The sequence below is a fragment of the Agelaius tricolor genome, unplaced genomic scaffold (genome assembly GCF_023055355.1).
Source record: "Agelaius tricolor isolate 1412-34295 unplaced genomic scaffold, bAgeTri1.0.p SCAF_5, whole genome shotgun sequence".
Taxonomy (NCBI): Eukaryota; Metazoa; Chordata; class Aves; order Passeriformes; family Icteridae; genus Agelaius; species Agelaius tricolor.
In genome coordinates this window covers 27,537,573-27,558,464 of record NW_027269265.1, presented here as the reverse complement: position 1 = coordinate 27,558,464, position 20,892 = coordinate 27,537,573, and the positions used below count along the sequence as shown (strand labels likewise).

The following is a 20,892-nucleotide window of genomic DNA, read 5'->3' as shown; positions in this document are numbered from 1 at the left end:
GCAACGAGACCTGCTTTGGATATACTAAGTGAACTAAAATTTTCTTGTGGTTATACTTTAATGTTCAGTTTACAGCTGCTTTCCACATTCTCTTGGATTATTTTCTAAGACACAGCAAGAGAAAACCAGAAATTAATCACATACTTACGGGTCCTGGCAGTTTTTTGGCTTAAGATTTAGTGAAATAATGGAAAGTATGCATCACTTTTTCATGAAGCAAGCTATCAAGTATTTATTGTCAGTGCTTAGAACAAATGCATCCTTGTTTTGCATTTATTGGTTTTTTCCGCTGCTGAAGCTGGAGACTGAAGGTCTGTACCCAACAGATAACAGATTTAGAGCTACAGTTGCCTGTGTAGCTGCTTTAAAGTTTCAAGTAATGCATATCTTTGCATGTCATTATAATATGAATAGAATTACTGATGTATGTTAAATCATAAATATAAAAAGATGCACACATACACTTTTGTAAAATGGTGGTTGGGGGGTAGATTAGATAATCTCTTGCTAGAATTCTACAGATGTAGTATTTAAGTGGCAGATTTTTATATGTATTGTTAAATTATATGTATAAATCTATATGTATTATTAAATTACTTGTATTTGGCTTAGGTTATTTTTAAAATTCCTACATGGTTTTATTATGTATCTCTACTTCTGCTTGATCTCAAGGTCTGATACTTTGAATGATCTCTTAATTGAGATCCCCTTAATTGGGATTGACAATAGCCTTTCAACTTTTCAAATTCATATTTTTAAAGGAATTCCACTATTTTAAGTACTCTGTTTTAAATAAGTTTACATTTTGGTCTTACACCACGTGAAATGGTATGTGTTTGTGAAATATGTACATCATAGTCGGCCAGGCTGTTTTTCTGTAGTTCAGAACTGATAATTCATTAACCTTCTAGTTACAACAGCTTTTCCTGAGTTCAGTTACAGTGACCTTCCAATCATCATTCTGTGCAGTTCAGTGAAAAGGAATTGGCTGTGTCTGCCACTCCCAGCCTTCTTCCAGAGTTTCTCTTCCCCTCCATAGCAGCACACTGTGATTACCTGCCCAGCCTCCCTCCTTCTGGAGGTGGTTATTTCTGGTCTTTCTCTGTCAGCATCTTTAAAAAGGACCTCAGTTTCTTAGAAAATGTCTTCTCTCTTCTGCATATTCTCTCTCTCTAAAATTAAGAACTTTTGTAGTGTAAAGAGGATAGAAGAGCTTCCAGCAAGTCTCTACAAAAATTACCCTCTAAGAGATTTTAATGGGTCCTGCCTCCACTTACTTGCTTTAAAAAGAATCGTGTTCTTTTTGGAGTACAGTGCTCAAGTAGACTTTCCCATGCCCTTCAGTAATTTTCCCTAAAATAAGTTTTGGCTTACGAACAGCCTATTTCTAAAGATGATAAGTTGAAAACTTTCACAAATATATTTTTTTTTAAAAAGCATCTGAAGTGTGGCATTTTAAGTGCAATGTAGGATCCTGTTTCTGAAGGGGCAGCCAGAAAGGTCTCTTGAATGAGATTGGTGTGGAACAAGATGTCATAATAGAAAGTCAAGAGCAGGAGTCAGAAAAGGAATAACTGTAAAAGTAAATGCATCTTTATTTTATTATTTTTTATTATTATTGATTTTCTTCACATTGCTTGCCAGTTTGGCACCCATAAGAACATATTCTTTACTGTGTTTTTTATTGAATCTACAGGATTGTTTAGCTCCTATTCCCCAGCTTTTCCTCTTGGCATGCCTGTGAGTTTGCCATTGAGTGAGCAAAATTGCACTTATTTAAATTAAATGGGACATCTGCTTCTTATCAGCACCTCTTAGACAAGTTGGCTCTTCGAAAACTGTCTCATTGATGTGGCATATCTGGGATATCTATCAAAAGGTAACTAGTTGTGTTTAAGGCTATTCAGTAACCCATGTGAAATTTGATTAGGTGTCCATCCAATTCCTAGCAAAAATTATTGCCCTAATTAGATCTTTGCTAGTAACTTTCTTAGTTATCTAATGAAGAAGCAGCTGAATAGGCTTACCACATTGATCCATCCCTTTAGTTTATCACATCAGAGTCTCAAAAGTTTTACATTGCTGCTTACCTCTGATGTCCCTGTTGTGGATAGAAAAAAAAATAGTGGATAGAAAAAGAAACATGGACCTGAAGTTTTGGGATTTTCAGTTGGGGGTTTTCCCCCAAAGAGTGCTGAGTTCACACTTCAGAAGTAATTCTGCAAAATTTTTGAAGAGAGTGAGTGTACATGTATCATTAATGTTTCAGTTTAGGCTCAAAGTGTAGCCCATATATGCAACCAGTGAATTTTCTTTGTTGCTGGTAATCTCTTTTGTTCAGCAGCCGTAGTCAAACAGTCATAAAGTTGCACATGGCTGAGAAGAATTTTACCTAGCCTGTGCTCCAAGTAAGTTAACAATTGTCAGTCTGTTCTTAAAATTGAAATTGATGTTTAAATTACAAAATTTTATTTAGAAGTTGATCTGTAAACAAATACAGAGAATCAGTGAATCTTTTTATGTTGCACATTTTTACATGGCATCTGAATAAATTTCTCGTAAACAGATCACCAGCTAAGATAATATGGGCTTTGCCAAATTCAACAGTAATATATTTAACTTTATAAGATCAAATTTCCACATTGCAAGACAATCCCTTTTTTATTGGATGCCTCTTGTCGGGGAAAAATATTTTAAACTTAAAAACATTGAATTTAGCCTCACATAACACGATATACTAATGTAGATGAAATACAAAAAGCAAGTGAATGTAATGGAAATACTTAAAAATTTGTATTAGTTTCTTTGCAATTGCTTTACGTCTGTAGAGAGATTTAAGGAAACTGTAATGCAGAAAATCTCCAAGGTGCTGTAGAATTGAGGTCTCACATGGTTTACCAGATACCAAATTACATGTGATGTAAGGTCTTGGAAAAAGGCTGGTAGCTGGGTTCTATTCAGACTTCATACTGCTCTTTTAACATAAACTCAAGTTAAATATAGCTTGAAGGAAGCTCTAGTCCTTTTTCTTTTTCTCCTCATTTCAGGCATCTTCTATGTAGTCATAGTCACTATAACAATCAACAGAAGACATCCTTCTGCCCCTAAAAGTAGCAGGGGGTCATCTCTGAGTGCTCTTCATGGTGATTTACTTTATAAGCTATAATTGCAAGCATCCACAAAAACTTTAAATTAAGTTGTTGCTTTGCAAGTAAATGCTCTTCTCAAGGAGTTCAGTAAGTGGCAACTGAGAAATTGAAGCATTGTATAGCTACGTGCATCATAAGCTAATCACCATATGCTTTCAATATAAAAATATTCTTGTAATTCATATCTTTTTTACTTTGCTTTCTCTTCTCTAGCTCTTTTTTTGAGGAACTTACAGTACTCAGAAGGTGAAATATCCTGATAGCCTTACACTGGAGAAATACCTTTTTTTTTTTTGGAGAGGTGGTAAAATAACTTTTTTGAAATTAATTTTTTATTTGTGATCTCAGGAATAATTTTAGTAGAATTCAGAAATATGTGAAAACCAGACTTCTAAAGTTTTTATGTCCCGTCATTACAACTACAATTGCACTGAATAAAATATAAAATAAAATATATGAATAAAAATAGCAGTTTTAAATGCTTTGGCATTATCAGGCAAAATTTCTCAAATCATTTAACCCAAGAAAAACAAGGTGACTCTTGCTCTCTCTGGCAATATCATTTCAGTCTCACAGCAGCAATGGTGTGGACCTGACACACTTCCAAAGCAGTGAGATGGAGATCCACTCTGCCAATCTCCTGTTGGAGCCAATACATGGCTGAATGTGTTCAAACATCAGGATTTAGTTAGTTACCAGATACTAAGGTTTTGTAAGCTGAGTAGCTGTAACATTGGTTGTGATGCTACATTTTCATGTTTAAACACACATAATGATCTGCATTGTAGTGGAATGTTTTAAAATAAGTTCTGGAGTGCACTTTTCTATTTTTAGCTTGTAAGATCATGATCAATAAGTGCAAAGCTTGTCTGTTTGTGCAGATGTGCTGCAATGCAGTCATTACTTGCATGGCAATGTGATGTCTTCCATAAAGCTTTTGCCTCAATAATTTTGTGTAGTCCCTGTGCCATCCTCCCTAAAAAGGATTTTCACAACATCTAGATGTGTCATTGTATAATGAGAGACTTCTTTTCCAGTGTCAACAAGATAATCTAACTATAAACTTCTCCATCTTTAGTGTAAGTGAATTATGGCAAGCCTTTGATCTGAGGTAGAATTTCTGTACCAGCCCAAGCTGGTAGTTGCCGACGTTTCTTCGGGATGATGCCTTATTGTATAAAGGAATTTCCCATATTTATCTGCATTGAATAATTGTCTTGTGGCCTGGGAGCCTGGAGGTTCAGAATAAATTGGACATGATATTCACTTGACCATTATTTTTTCCTTTTACAACATAGCAATGTGTATGATGGCATATAGTTTTCAGCTGCAGCAAAGCCATAGTTGAAAACAAAGGTTCTCTTCCAGTTCAATATTCACAGCAGACACCCCTGTGTTAACTTGCTTTTTCACTTTTTTATATGATAATTAAATACACATCAACTTTCTGAGAGTTAATAAAAGCATATTATAATACAAGCATTAGTTACTTTTACTGATAATGTATTTTAAAAATATATGTAAAATGTATTTTTTTTTAATGTATTTTATTATAAAAATAAAATTTTTAAAACTGTATTTTTAACTTAAACTGCATCCTTCTTGAAAGAGAAAATAAATATTCTTTCACAATTTTAAGATGCTAACCCTAACACTTACTCTTTAACAGAGTCGAAAGCTGGATGTGTATTTTGAATATGAGGAAAAAATAATGAGCAAATCCACTCTGGATAAATCTCTTCTGGACATGATTTCTGACCCAGATGGTGAGTACTTTAAATCTGAACTTGGTATAAAATTTGTTAAGCTATCCAATAAATCTATACCTGCTTGGATTTCAGGGTTGGTAAAAAGCAACCTGTGCAAGATTTGTAACCAAAGCAGCTTTTGATTGATCTTCAGTAGCAGTCTAGAGAGTTTAATGCTTCAGTTGAGTATTATCCAAAATATTAGCTACTTCTGCAGCTCTACTAAAATCCTATCCTAACCCCTTATTTTGGAAGGTCAATATATTTTATTTTATGTGCTTTTGCAGTATTTAGTAGTGTAGCATGGCATTCTGTGGTCTGAACAATACTAATTCTTTAAAATCCTCCCGCATGTTTTATAATATATACATACCTCACGAGCACAATGAAAACATCATAGAATTTGACCAGATCAAGGGACTGTAATGTAGGTAGATCCTGCTTGTGTGAGGAAAGAGATGAATGGGACAAGTGGAGAGAAGGGACACAAGGTGTAAATTGGCCAGTTCACTGGACTCACCTGAAGCTTTGCATGTGTTGATTCAGCTGTGCCATGTCTGTTTTGATCATGTAAGAGCACAAGCAATGCATCCCAGCTTCTGTGTCAGAGAGGGATCAGACATACCAGAACATTGCACACCAGGGGTGCTCGGGTTCTCTGTTAGCAGGAGTCACTGGGGGTCTTCCTCTGAAAGGCTGACCCTAATGACCTCTCAGCTTTTTGTACTATTTCAGCATCAATTCTTCTTTCAATCTGTCACAGCCTGATGTATGCCAAAACACTCTGACAGATTTCAGTATGATCTGATACCAGCTGGCTGGAAGAAAATAACAGGCAGAGCAAAATTGTAAAACTTAAATTAGGATCTCTGACTTGTCTGCATACTGGCAATTATGTTGGCAAACCTCAAGCATTTAGAGACCCAGGGTTCCTGCTTTTTTTCCAGCGTGCTTTTCAAGAAAACGTTTTGTTAGTGCATGATTATGTGTGTAGTCTTACAGCTACATACTGAGCTTAATGCCTGCTTGGAGTTTGTATAATGATTCATATTTGTAGAAAGAGTGTATATACATCCTGCTGACATTTGGCAAAAATCTTTTAATAGTGTCCATGCTGTATAATCAAACGGCAGTAGGAGAAATAGTGCACAGTTGGTAGAAATCTGAGCTAAAATTTTAAAGATCTCATAATAAGTCAAGTCTAGAAACTAATAAGCTTTCAGAAAATCTAATGTCAGACATCAGGCTGTAATTCAGTACATACATTCATTTTTTATTTGAAGCTAATAAGAATATGCATAATCTGTACTTTTATTAAGTATCAATACAATTACTTCTTACTTGAATCCACATTTTCTATGCCTTTTTAGAGTTCAGTGTAGAGCAAGTTGTTTTCCAAGCCTGAGGTATCTTACCAACATTCCTATTGGCAAGGTTCCTGGGTTTTATGCAAGAGAAAGATTAGATTCATAAGCTAGAGTTTTTCTTCATAAGCTAAGTATTCATAAGCTAAGTTTTCACAGTATTATATTGGCATTTTATATTCATTGTCTAGGTTTAAGTTTATGTAAGAAAAAGATTTAAGTTAAACCATGGTGATTATTTCCAGGCAAGCTGTCTTGTTAAACTGTCCAGCCTCATATTGTGGGATTCACTGAGAAATACCACCAAAAAACATTTTTAAGGAATAATACATCAAGTCTTCCTGTGCTTCTGGTGGATTATTTATTGGCACAATGTGTGGGGATATTTGTCTTGTGGACAATGGGATCTGCAGAGCTCTTGATGAAAGCTCTTAGATGTGACCACTTTACAGCTGCAGGCTTCAGCCTCCCATTTGTTACCGTGTTGTTCTCATCTACCACTCTATTAGCTCTATCAGCTGCCTCCCACTTTAGTGGGTATTACTATACCCTGGAGTAGGGATAAAATGGAAGCTAGGGGCTGCCTGCTGATTTTTCAGCTGAATATAAGTGGTTGAAAAAGTGGTCCATTCTAGGTTTGCCAAGTTAGGTTTTCTTCAGAATGTTGAGCAGTTTGCCTCTGTGTTGTCACAGATCGTAGTCTAGAAAAAAGTAGTGAATATTTGACAGGCAATTGACCTGAGTCTTACAGCTGTTTATGACAGCTTTTTTTGCCCAAGTGAATTTCAGGTGGATCTGTACCTTGAAAGCTGGCTTTTGGTATTGATAATACAAAGTTTCTTCAGTTCTTGATCTTCTGACTTACTGGTATTTGGTAAAGGTTAGTAAAACCTACTTTGAGAAGATTCTACCAAGTCATAAATGCTCATTATGACAGTGCTTACTCTTAACTTCTGCCAGACTAAATATATGCTCACTTATAAATAAAAGTTGCAGATTAGGTCAGATGGTCTCCTGCTGACATAATCCACATTCCATAGTAGGGGAAAACAGCCCAAAACAAACAATACAGAAAAAGAAAAACAGGAAAAAAAGTCATTTTCTTACCCACAAGTACAAGTAAGTGCAGTCTTATAAAATATTGTACTGAAAGTATCAGGCTTTTATAATGAATTTTAATTTGAAATGTTTGTTTTGAGAAGTTGTTCTTCTGAAAACTTCATTTGAAACTATTGTTTTTACTCACAGTGATTCTCATCTAGAAAAATAAAAAAGTGTTCAAAATCTGATGTAATAATTTATATTCTAAGTAATGGCTACATCAACCTTTTGATCTCTAGAGATGAATTTTGATTGCATATGAATAATGCTTCCCAAGAATGGGAAGTGGTTTTCTCCAACAAAAGAGGATTTAGGAGGTCAAATCCTTTCTGAAGGCAAGTTGGAAGTTCATGGGGTTTTTTCCTGTCAGAGGTTCATATAAGTGCTTTTGCAGTCCTCAGATATTTCAGTACAGTGAACCATAGAGCTGTGTAGGCAAGTTGTAGAGCTAAAAAATAATATGCTGAGGCTTTTACTTCTATGATTTTTCTTAAGTCTGCTTTTTCATGGACCTACTTACAGATAATATTTGCAATCTCCACATAAAATGAGTCATAATTTCTCTACACAATTTATTTATTATGTTATATGAAGAATAATATTTGCTACAGACAAAAGGGGGAAGTGTAAAACTTGCAGAAAGAATGAGCACATCTAACCCAACTCTTAAAAAAAATTGTCTGCCATTATACACATGGTTATCAATAACATTTATTGTCAATACATATGTATGGCAGCTGAAGAGCAGTTAATGTAGTAGCATAGTTACAATTGTAGTTTATAATTCTTTTTTTTCTTTCTTACTGCAGCAGGAACTCCTGAAGACAAAATGCGATTATTTCTCATCTATTACATAAGCTCAGCTCAGGCACCTTCAGAGGTACCTATGTTCTTTACAGCTTCCAACACCAGACGCTACCACAAAGGATTTTCATATCAGCACAAAGTAGATATTTCTGTTTCTTTGCAAAGGGAAGTATGAAATGCTCAGGAAATACTAAAACTTTAAATAAATTTTGTCTTATTGCCAGGAAATCCGCTCACAAAGCTTTAGCCACCATTACAAAGAATATGAATGGCTAGTAAGAAGGAATATTACATTGTGATATATTTAGATCAGAGTTACTGCAAGACACATCTTAGCATGCTTTCTATTACTCTGCTCCACTACTCAAAGAAGTAGGTAAAGCAAAACAAAAATATGACTCATTTCACTTCATTTTCATATATTCAAGAATGATTGAGTCAGTTGACTAGCAGGAGAATGAAAGAGAAATGCATCTGCCAATATCTGAGTAATTCAAGAAACAATTTCTTCATATTTCTTTTGAACTTAGGATGATTAATTTCAAGGAAAATTCTTACACTATAAAAACATTATCTGATGGAAAAAATGTTTTGGTTAGGCAAATAGAAAGTATTTGTATTAATGTATATTATCTCCTCTTTGTTTATTTTTTACTGTTTTGACATTGTACAGAAACCAGCATTCTGTTGGTGCTAGTATAAACATTGTTCCATATCTGAAAGTGCACAGGATTTAATTCCACAAATACTGTTAGTTTTAATGGAATCTGCTCATGGCAAATTTAATTTCAGGTTGCATTTCCGTACTTGGTAGGAAATGGGGTTAAGATTCATAATTACTTTTTAAGTTGGGTCAATGCTATAACTTTGCACTACTTACTTAATATTTAGATAAGGATATCTTGTCTTAGTACATGGAGTCAAGAGTAGCTTCAACCTTTTATAATTCTCCACTTTATGATTTCAGATTGACTTGGAGCAGTATAAAAAAGCATTGATGGATGCAGGTTGTAATCTTGCTCCTTTGAGCTACATAAAACAATGGAAGTAAGTAAATTCTTTTTTCTTCTGTATGAGGCTAACTGTATGAGGTTAATATAGAACCCAGCACTGTATTCAGGAATTATGTGTTATTTGTCTTAAATTGTAAATCATCCTTAAATATTCATTTGGTATAAGTTTTTACTGTTACTGTTCTGGTAATACATGCAAATCTTAATTTAAAACTAAGCTCCAGTAGTGCCAGAACACTATAGAACAGGACATGCCCTTAATGATCCAGGACAGAAACAACTTACTGAATTAATTGAAAAGTTGTGCTAGTTCAGACCCCAAAGTTTTTTATTTTCATACCAGGGAGTCATGTTGGATATCAGTTACTGTAGTTTTACATGGTATTTAAATGAAATACTTGTCTTTAACTATAGAATCTAATTCCTATTGTATTTGTAGGCAAGAGGGATGCATATAATAAATAGTTACTTCCTGAAAGAGTTCAAAATGCAGAAGTTTTTTCACTTTCAGATGACTAGAGTGGAACATTCTACAGAAGTATGTGCCTTAGATAAATATTTGATTTCTATCCCTGCTTTCACAGAGCTTTCACTAAGATGGCTTCAGCTCCAACCAGCTATGGAAACGCTACACCTAAACCTTTGGGGTATGCTTTTGATTAATTTTTTGTAAGCCTTTGGGTTCTTTTATCCTATTTTAGTAGTGCTGAAAGTGTGGTTAGCATTTTTCAAGGCCCAGAACAAAACATCTCCCTATTTGTAAAATTTTTAAGTTACAGACAATTACAAGCACCCATCTGCCCTTAACAGCATAGTACACAAAGAGAGGAAAATAAAAGGATCTGGGACTAAATTCACAAACTATCTTAATACAGTGCTCTCTGCACCTGCACATTAAATGTACTCTCACAGGAGAGGAATTCAGCAGCAGGAACTGGATCTGTGACAGCTATCACTTTGAGCCCTAAGTAGTCAGTGGCAGAAGATAAAAACAGCCCTGTATATTCAAAATCATTTCTCTCTTGGGTTTGGAGACTGTCAGGGGTGCAAGGACACTCTGGAATGTCCTGGACTGGGTATCTGACTTGTTGAAAGGTGTAGTTATTTATTTCAAGACACGAGAAAAAAAATTACTGTGCTAAAGTGACATATATCCAGTAAGGATATAGGACTAGGATCTTCCCATTCTTCAGAGGATTTCAGTCCTCATTACCAGCTTTACTTTCAGGAATGCCCTGTCACTGTTGTAAGGAATCTTGGCATAGTATGGTTAGAGAGAATTCTGGTGCTGTTTCACTTGGGAAAATGCTCTCTAGGTTGTTGAACACACTCAGCCTCTCTGTTAACCCTGGTCATTGGGTGTAAAATAAACTATTCAGTGGATTAAATCCAAAGCTCCCATTGATAGGTGAGGATCTATCTGGTAAATTACAAGTGTGTTCCTATACTATACACATGATTGCCATGTGAGTTGAAGAATATATTTTATGACAAACTGAATTACTTGTTAATTAGGTCCTATTGATTTCATTGGGAATTGGATGTCATTATAAAGCTTAAGAATACAGATTAAAAAGAACTCATACATCATCTTCATTTTGTTTTTTCAGTCTGTTTTCACGTGTTATGAATACAGGATCACAGTTTGTAATGGAAGGAGTGAAGAACTTGGTACTGAAGCAACAAGTAAGTTTAAAAAAACAATTAGCAAGTCTATCATGAATACTGTGAACATTTGGAAAAACAAATTTCAGTACCTTTGTTACATTAATAAAATTCATTGTGCAGTGAAAAGAGTAAACATAAATCTCTGCTTATGGATAGATCTATCCTGTTGTAACTTCCAGATATCAAATAAGTAATGAATAATTCACATTTTCTTTGAAGACCTCTTTGTAGCAATTAAGACTGATTTCAGGATTATAAAAAAATCAGCTGTGGAATACTCAAAGTAGACTAGCCCTTCATAAACAAAAAATATAACTATCTGTATCTTTACTTAGAACTACATGCATTAAGTTAATCTATTTCAGAGTGATTAAAAGGCTGAAAGTGTTAGTTCTCTGTTTACTTACAATTCAAAGCATTTCTTTTTTCCCATGTGAGTGTAATGTACAGCAACTATAATCTTGTAATGTGCATGAAAATAGAAATATGTTTATAATGACGTGACCATCTTCAAATATTCACTTAACTTTGTAAAATATTTTTGAGCATAACTTGCATGTAAATATACATCCTCCCAAAGAAAACAAACAACAACAGCACAAAAAAAAGAAACTGGTTGTATGACTTGTAGCTGGAATGTTGAATTGTGGTTCCCAGAAACCTCCTTCTCTGCAGAGGATACATTATTTTCCCAGTATGTCATTTCATCAGATGGCAATAAATAAATATTTATTTACAGTTAAAAATCTTAATTCTGTAGTATTTTCACATCAAGATTTCTGAAAAAAAAGATCATCATATTATAATTCAGTTGAAGAGTCAGAATTCAAATTAGAAATACAACATATTAGAACTAAATAAAAGGAAATCTTAACTAAAGGTTTATCCTTTTGACCTACTTAATCATATCATTGTCATTGTTTATTCTGCCTGTTATACACATAATTTATACATGAAAGTTATCAGCTATCACAGAAAAGTTTAAAATTAGGGTCTCAGGTTTGTAGTGCAGTTAATGAAGTTAATTCTGCAGGAATTTCACTATGACTAGAATGATAAGCTGCATTGCAGAGTTACAACTCAGTGGTATATCATGACATATGATTGAGGAAAATTTAAACATGCAGCTTGCCTGTGTGTTATATTTTATAGAGAATTCTTCAGACAAACTGTTACTTCTAATAATAGAAAATAAGTATAGTCTCCAGGAGACTTCCTCCTCTCCTTGCATTAAACATTTTGTCATTTCTTTAAACGTGTGGCTTTAAAGAGTTAATATTATTCTGTACAGAATGGCTTGCCTTGTTTTGCCTTCTGAGGGAGCAAAAAGCCAATTTGCTTTGTTTTCAGGATGTGCCTTTCTGGCTTTTCAATTTCTTCTCCAGGTATTTTAGGCTAGCAAGATGAGAAGCCTTTCTTCCTCATATTTGTAAGCCTAATGTAGGTCTGTGGTATTTCTATTAAAGCTAACTTTTTATTTTTCCTTCAGTAATTCAGGGATTCACATCAATTTTCCAGTGTAGTATGTAGCTCATCCTTTGGAATGTCCTCTTTTGATACATTCTGTCAACAAGACTCATTTCCAATCCTGTTGCTATGTAAACTCACCCTCAGTTTATTATAACTGAAGTAGTTTAACTCCTTAATATTCCAATCTTTTGTCCCAGCTGACATTTCCTGTGTTAAATAAGGAACAGTAATCTTGAATTTTACCTCAGTTTATTCCTTTGCAGGTCATCCAAAAATTTGTTGCCAGGGTTGCTTTTTTTACCCATTTCTTTGACAAAATTAGTTCTTTTTTAGAATCACACAATTATCAGCAGCAGCTTTAAAATTCTTTCCTTAACTGCAACGTATTTTTTAATAAGAATTCATGTTTGATCACATCTGCATATGTTGGTAATACCTAAATACAGCTCTGTTCCTGTCTTCACACCTTTTTTGCACTTTATGTCTTATCTTTTTCCCCCAGCTATATGCACCTCAGATGTTTGTATTTTTTTACAGAGAAGTAATTTAGGTGATAATAAATAAGCTTAACCTTAACAAAGCATAAGAGGAAACTGTTTAAAAGAGTATTTCAGATGCTCTGTAAACTCTTGCATAAGTAATGATGTGCCTGGGAATAGTTCTTAGTAAGCATTCCACCAATTTCACGTTATGTTTTACAGAATCTGCCAGTCACACGTATTTTGGACAACCTTATGGAGATGAAGTCAAACCCTGTGAGTACAATTGCCTTCATATAGAGAGAGGTGGAGCAGATGAAATCTTGAGGCTGTGATATGTCATATGTGAAAGCTAATTTTTTTCATGATAGAAAAAATCCAATCATGCTGTATTTCAAGAATAGCACCATTTTCATAACTATTTAGTAAGACCTCTTTCATTTTAATATTCTAAACAATGACAATTTATTGTGTCTCATTGGAACGAATATTTTTTAGATTTTTCCTAATCCGAGCTTCTATAAGACTTGTGTTATACTAAGCTCCTGTTGCTCCTAAATTTCTACATTAAGCTGTAGACTAAAATTTTCTTTGCATCAAAGTGTTTGTTTTTTTAAAGAGCACAACTTCAGAAGTGAAATACTTAGAGAGAGTTGCATTAGGGAAAATTACATTTCCCACATCTTTAAACTTTGCTATGTAGAGGAAAATATTTTACTACTGATTCAGTCATTCTTCTTACAAGCAGAGGTGGTTTTTGTCAGAAAATTCCTCTTCTTGCCTTGTTTCTGTGAAAATTTGCTCAGATATTTTAAATTTAAATGTTACAAATTTTTGAATTGCTTGTGTGTTAGCTACACAGTCAAGGCATTTGCTAGAACTTAAAACTAAAAGTAGGCCTGGTTAGTAGATTCAAAACATTCTTTTAGTCCACTTTCACCTGCATGTATTAACTGTATGTACAGAGAGAAAAATAATGGTAAAATATGAAAATTATCAACGTGCAAGTAATCCTTTCTTTTCTTAAACTGTACTTCATAGATGATATATGTCGTGATTCTTAGCTAATCAAAGATAATTTGCTTTCTCTTAACAAACAAAGGAACTGATACTGTTTCCAGAGTTAGTGGATTGTTGTTCCTGTTTGAAAGACTTGGAAAAGATGTACAGGGCTAACTTTATTTAATCAACCAGCAGAGGTCACCCAGAACACTTACCATAGAAAGCTGAAATTAAAACTATAGAGAACTTACAAGAAGGTGAAAAATTAAACCAATTTTTTTAAAATAAACATTAGCTTCTTTAGGCTACAAGTTTAGGAGTTGATTGAGAAAAGTTTGCAAGTCATATGAGGTTTCTTTTCTGACTTGATTTTTTCACAATTACTTAGTAGAAAACAGCTACCAGCACTTTGATAATTTGGAGAAAACATTGATCTTCTCATTTAAAGAATCAGCATTTGGGCCAATCTGTCAGTCAGCAGCTTCCTGTTCCACTGCCATGGCAGAGACTCATGGCACAAAACAGGGAGTCCCACTTTTCAAGTCATAGGAGACCAGGCAATCCCTAAAGGCTGATTCTCCTAACCTGCAGGAAAACTGACAGCAAGTTTGGAGTAAGTTTCAGCTCAAGGAAGCAAGCCAGAGAGTCATTGTGGAATGTGTTTAGACTTGCTGTACTATCAACAGAAGTGAAATTGTATCTGGAAAAGGTCAATGTGTGGAAATACACCATTGTGGCTTCTGTTCATCTTCTGATGTGTGGGATCATTTTCTATTTCCCAGAATAGAAAACTACTGCACTGCAGGCAAAACACAAAGGGAGAGGAAAAAAGTTCAAGATTTTATTTTTTTACAACACGGAAAAAAGTCTCCTTTATAATTCAAGAAAGCGTATTAACCACAGTAATCAGTCTATGAAATGTACATACTGATAAAAGGTGTAATGCAAAATTAGAGCAGATTATTGAGAAGTCAAGTAATTACATACAATGAATGTAAGTAATTTCTTTTCTAGATATTAACTGCAACAATAAAGGAAATATATAAAATGTGCATACAAGTTGTACCACAAACATTCGATCAATAGTATTGTCAGTTGAAATCTTCAACCTATTTAGAATGATATCCTGCACAAAACTCTGTGAGGTTGTCTGTAAATCACTTTGTGTGTTGTTTGTCTCTGCTGTTTCTTTTGTCTCTCTGGCAAGGACAAATAAGTCCATGCCACCCCACCCATGCTTTTCAAGTTTTTCAGAAGCAAGAATAGCTAGACCAGATCTTATGGGCCATAAGATCTAAGTTAAGTTAAGTTACTATCTTGTAACTTTTTAAATTTTTCTAGATTGTTTAACTATAGCTACACCTTTTCTTGAAAAACATATTCAGAATCACTCCTTGATGACCTTAAAAGTAATCAGTTACTTGTGAGTATTTTAAATAATAATACTTATTGTTAAAAGCACACTTTTAGGCCATTTCTTTTGTGGTCCTATTTTAATAAAGGAATATTCTGTTCATAAAACTAAAACATAGTTGCTTTGTTTTGGTGTCATTAAATAGAGGTTGGTTAAAACATTGAATCTTCATAAACAAACAAAAGTGTACACAACTTTTAATTCATATCTGTGAAATTGACCATGATTTACTATAGAGTTATGGAGATCCTTCTAAGGATCTTCTAGAAAATGATTTGATTATTGAGTGGGGAAAATATTTGAAAAGTGAACCTTTACAAAGTGGTTTAGCCTCTGTCAATACAGTGTGTACATTTGTATTGACTTAAGAAGTAGATAGATCTTAGTTGTGATATATATTAATGAAACTGTATTTTGGTGAATGCTGTCCCTTTCAGCAGATATGGTACCTTTCAGACTTAGGATATACCTTTCATGCATTACAAAGAAAAATTCTAATCCAAATTGGTCCTGTTAGATTCTGCAGAAAAAAAATACAGACTGACAGTCAATGACATTTCCATGGATCTTTTTCCATTTTATTTGAAATATTGAAAACTAAGTTTATACATTCAGAAGTATTTATTTTCTTCTGGAATTGCTTAGGGAAGTCACAAATTCAGTTGTATGTAAGGAAAGTGCTATACACTTGTTTTTCTTGGCAGACTTGCTATATGTTAAAGAAAATAAAATCTACTACGCTTTCTTTTCCCTGCACCCTCAGCACTGATTTCAGCAGGAATAGTGTATTTAAACAGCAACAATGGAAAATCCCTAGGTTATCACATTTCTATTGCTTTACCACTCTCTGTGTGTCGACTTACACAAGGCCACAGTGAAAAAACACAGCAGTAATACATTCAGGAGTAAATGTTTGTAATATGTTTATTAGCTCTGATTTTTAGTTCTGTCATTAATCTGTAATTCCCTGTAATAAGCAGAGAAAGTTAAACTCTTTATCCCAGGTAAAGGTTTCTCAAATACCTCTCAGTTTTAGTCTATCAATATCTGTCCATTCCCAGCTCTCTTTACCCCAGAGTCACTATACCACCTTTAGGTATGAAGCTGCAAAATCATGAATGCTGGCAGGCTCCAGCAGTTTAAATTCCCAGTGGAACATATAAAAGCCTTTTACAGAGATTCAGTGGGAAATTAGATCAAAATTATTTTCTTTTTAAAAGCCAAGCTACAGGATTATTTTATATAATTATATAAAAGTTTGTAATATCAAATGGATTGTATGTCTGTAACCTCTGCATATATATTAAATACTTTTTACTATTAGAGGTAGGTATGCTATGTGAGTTCTAGTAAATCCCCCAGATAATTTGTCTACTACTCAAGAAGTATTATTTCTGCTCTACAGAATCAGCAGAATTCAGAGGTTTTTGCATGTAAGCACACAGATAAACTGTAGTTCTGCATGCAGTTTATTGACAAACTAAACTTAATAGTACCTGGATGAAAATGTAGTATAGAAACAGGAGAAAGCCAAGAAGTTGTCAGAAGGAGTTACTAAGAAGTCCTGTTTTTCATCCATAATAATTGGCAAAAATCCTGCTTGTTGCCAATAAAAATATTGGAAGTGCCTCAGTGTTCTCTGTGAAGAAATTTTTTTTCTATACTTTAGAGAGTCAAACTTTTCAAATTTTGTGGAACTCATTTCTTCTTCAAGAGCTTAATTTTGGTTTAATAGTAGTCATAAATCATGACATGAGAAGGATAAGTTACATAACAGTAGCAGATTTTGATCTGTCTTGTCCTTAGCACTCATTGCCTCAGAAGTGTTTTGTTTTATAATATTAAATCAATAGCAGATCTCCATAACCTGGAAAATGTTCATGTTTGTTACTAACCATCGGTGTTCCTCTAAAGCTGGTAACAATTTTTCTTTCTGCATGCTGTCTTTCTGTTGGGATTCATTATGCAACCAGTGTATTTTTTGGAAAGTGTGTGATAGTCAATTTTAGGTGAACCAGAAATAAAAAGCTCAATAGCACCCTTCATAGCTTCTCACTATTGTTTATTCTGTACTGGTTCAGTTATATACAAGCTTTTTAAGTACTAGTAGACACCACAATTAATGTTGAATGATGTGATGGGAAATGATACTGGTTTGAACAATGTTTAATGTAATAGATACAAGCAAAAATTCATTAGCCAAAATTCCGATCTTTTGAGATAAAAACATACTTTTTAATAGGAGACAGATGACTACCGGTATTTTGACCCCAAGATGCTGCGAGGCAGTGACAGGTGAGATTTGCTTCTTTCCTTTTACTCCATGAAAAGACTTAAGAAATCTGTTTTATTTTGCTTGCTGACTACAAGTTATTATTTTGATCATTAATTCTAAGTCAAGACAGTTGGTCTTGAAGGAATTTACAAGTGGGAACTTGGATCAATCAGATAAATTTTTATAACACTGCAAAAAAATTTCTAAAAAATAAGTGCTAACATGTACATTAGTCACAGGAATGTGCATTAATATTTAGCAATAATAAGTGTTAGGGTTCTTCATAGTTGTACTGCTGGGTTTCTTAGAAACTTTGTGAATTTACACTGTTAAGTTAAATAGTCGTTGGATAGTGCACCAAAATTTCCTTGTCACTTTTTAAACAGTTACAATTCTGATTTTAATACAACCCTTCTTTAGTAATTTGTTACTAAGTTGGAAAAAAAAATTAAATTTGGCTGCATTTACTTTTGTTCAGGTATGTGCACATTTTATTTTCATGTGTATGTGAAGGGAGGCTTGGATATAGTTTATTTTGCCAGTAAAAGAGAGGAAGAGGAGTTACATCAGAAGTTTATAAGTCTTGGTTTTTGCTTTGTATCTTTAACTAATAATTGTCTGATAGTCTCACCTAATCTAATATCTTAGCAACAGAGAAGATACTTTATTTTGATATTCTTTCTAAAAATAACTGTCATTTAACCTGTGGGAAAACAATAATCTCATTTGGTTGCACCACTTTATTACAGGATCAGTGTGGATAAAGTAGATTCAGGCTTGGTTTTAGTTATTTGTATGAAAATTCTGTCTCTACTTTGTTCTTGAAACATGAAAAGTAAGAGGACATGAATATCGAATTATATTTATGTTTTATTGAAAAGTATTGCAGATTATATAATTTCAAAGATAAGCAAATATTGAAATTATCAAGGAGAAAAGTACTATTGTACTATGTTTCATTTTGATTTCAACTGTCACTGATTAGTGATGCTTTTATAGCGTTTTTGGTGGATTTTGTGCAAAAGTGCAAAGATTTATTTTACTCAAGCCAAAAGGTTTTTTCCATTTTCTGCCCTCTCTTTATAGTTCTTACATTGCTTTAAACAATGTAGAAATATTCATTTACAGCAGTTCATAAATGTGGCATTTTGTGTATCTACAATAGTCGTCATAGGGAATAGTTTTTAATTTCTGGTTTGCGATTTGTACGTAAACTCAAGTTATGTTCCTTAAATCGTATTTGGACATGATAGCAGAACTCAGGCAGTAGTTTGCCTAATTCTCCCTTCAAATATTTTGTAGACAATAAAAACATATGTTAGTTTTCTTGACAAAATTGTGATATAAAATAATATAATTAATGGATTTAATTTTAAAGTTACTGCTACTGATTTTATTTTCTAATCTTCTCCCATTTTAAGAAATATTGACATTTCTACTTACTATGTTCTAAATCGAGTAATAGCTGCATTGCTGTTATTCAGTCCTAGGAAAACAGTATCTTTCTGTCCTGTGTAAAGCCTACCTCAAGTATAAACAGGCTTTGTCCTCTGAAAGGATGACACAAGATGTGTGTGGATTTGTTGTATCATACTCAAAAAATGAGAGTATTGGGGTAACAGTTCTACTTATGGGAAGTCTGTAGTATTCCTGACAGACAAAGCAACACATTAGAGACAGCCATTCCATTTTAAAACCTATTTTTCTGATACACTAGAATCTGTGTTGACTCAGTTTTCTTGGTCACTCCGAGAAAAGGTCTTGAAATAAGGGAAAAGGTAACTTGAAGGGGAATGTGCAGTGGTTTTAAGCTATGTTAGAACATAAGATGTATTTGACTTCTTGGGGCTGCAGGTCAGTACAGGGCAGGAGGGCAGTGGTAGTGTGTGAGCAAAGGGCAGGAGAGCAGACTGACCCTTCACAGCTTTTTCTTCACTTTCCCCTTCCCCTGAAGCTCCGAGGTGATGCAGGAAAAGAGGTTTCTCCCCCTCCACCTGCTACCTGTCATGGTATTCAAGTGGAGGAGTCTGTACCACCCAAACTTGTAATTTCCCTCTTCCTCCCTTTATCATTCTGATCCTGCATAGCTGGTTTTGAGATTTGGAAGCATCAGTAAGTGTATGCAGGCACTGCAAACTGACTGCCTTCTCTAGTTGAGATTCCAGGAGGTAGGAATTCTAGGTGCCTTGAGTTGTACTAATGCTGATCACATTTTAACTCATTTTATTTGCTCCTAGGTAACAGCACTATAGTTAGAGCTTTTAAACTATGGAAGAATGGTTGTCATAAAGTTTATTATTCAAACAGCAACATTAGAAATGATGAAGTAAAATTCCTATTTACTCATGTATTCAGTTCTGTAGAATGAATGATTTTCCATAACAAATGGAAAGGCAGTTATTGTTCTATCTTACATTTTTGTCTAATTGTATATAGTAGTCCATTTATATGATGGGTACATGATGCTTATTGTGCATATTTCTATTAATGTGTAATGAAATCTGTGCTGTATTTTTTATAGTTCAGTTCCAAGAAATAAAAATCCATTCCAGGAGGTAAGTCACGGAGAAATTATTTTTCAATGTTCATGTGTTAAAAATAAATAAATCCTGAAGTGCAGTCATTTTTTATTATCCTGATTAAGAAAATGAGAGGTCTTATTTGCAAAAAAGCACTTGGACTAATTATATCTAGTATTAATTATAATTAGCTGTTATTCTGAAGCTTTTCATCTTCATAGGACGATGTAAGTATTAACTAATACTGGAGAAAAAAAAGTTGAAAATTTTCCAGAAGGTAGTTACAGGGATTTACTAATATCATAATTGAGTGAGCAATTTAAATCCCCCATTTTTAGACCAGATTTTCAGAATGCTCTCTAGATTTCATCCTTTGTCCAGCCTTAAACAACAGAATTGATGTAAATGACTATATTAAGGAGTCTCTGCAGTTAAAGGAAAAAAACCAAAATAATGAATGTTAGCATTTCATACAAATGCCTGTAACTTTCAGTATTTTTCTGTGTAAATATTTACAAATAGAAAAAGTCTTACCTGATTACTACAAAGTTTCATAAGCAAAATATTTACCTTGGCAATATACAAATGTTTCCTGTTTCTCATGAAATATCCTAATTATCCTCAGGAACAAAAGAAATACCATGTGGTATCCTAGATATATAGATATACACACACACACACACACACACACACAGATATATATATATATATATAGATATATATATATATATCTATATATATATATATATATATATAGCTACAGATGGTCCTACCAAAAATGTCAGTAATAAGATAAAGTCTATATAAAATTCATATAGTATGGTCAAACAATTTTGGATAATGAATGCTAACAATAATAATACAACTATTAAGTCTCCTTTTT

General features: G+C 33.8%; 1 protein-coding gene and 1 long non-coding RNA gene across 2 annotated transcripts in view; one reads left to right on the top strand and one right to left on the bottom strand.

Annotated features, from left to right (window-relative positions):
* Positions 1 to 20,892, top strand: part of SCFD1 (sec1 family domain containing 1) — a 50,886-nt gene that overhangs the window by 24,481 nt on the left and 5,513 nt on the right. Inside the window, exons 15-22 of the mRNA XM_071426972.1 lie at positions 4,819 to 4,915; positions 8,172 to 8,242; positions 9,137 to 9,216; positions 9,767 to 9,829; positions 10,793 to 10,868; positions 13,022 to 13,075; positions 17,458 to 17,510; positions 20,012 to 20,045. Coding sequence (XP_071283073.1) covers positions 4,819 to 4,915; positions 8,172 to 8,242; positions 9,137 to 9,216; positions 9,767 to 9,829; positions 10,793 to 10,868; positions 13,022 to 13,075; positions 17,458 to 17,510; positions 20,012 to 20,045 — 528 coding nt within the window. The remainder of the gene's footprint in view (positions 1 to 4,818; positions 4,916 to 8,171; positions 8,243 to 9,136; positions 9,217 to 9,766; positions 9,830 to 10,792; positions 10,869 to 13,021; positions 13,076 to 17,457; positions 17,511 to 20,011; positions 20,046 to 20,892) is intronic.
* Positions 10,862 to 20,892, bottom strand: part of LOC139589987 (uncharacterized) — a 50,737-nt gene continuing 40,706 nt past the window's right edge. The window contains exon 3 of the long non-coding RNA XR_011679176.1: positions 10,862 to 11,629. This is a non-coding gene — a long non-coding RNA (uncharacterized lncRNA). The remainder of the gene's footprint in view (positions 11,630 to 20,892) is intronic.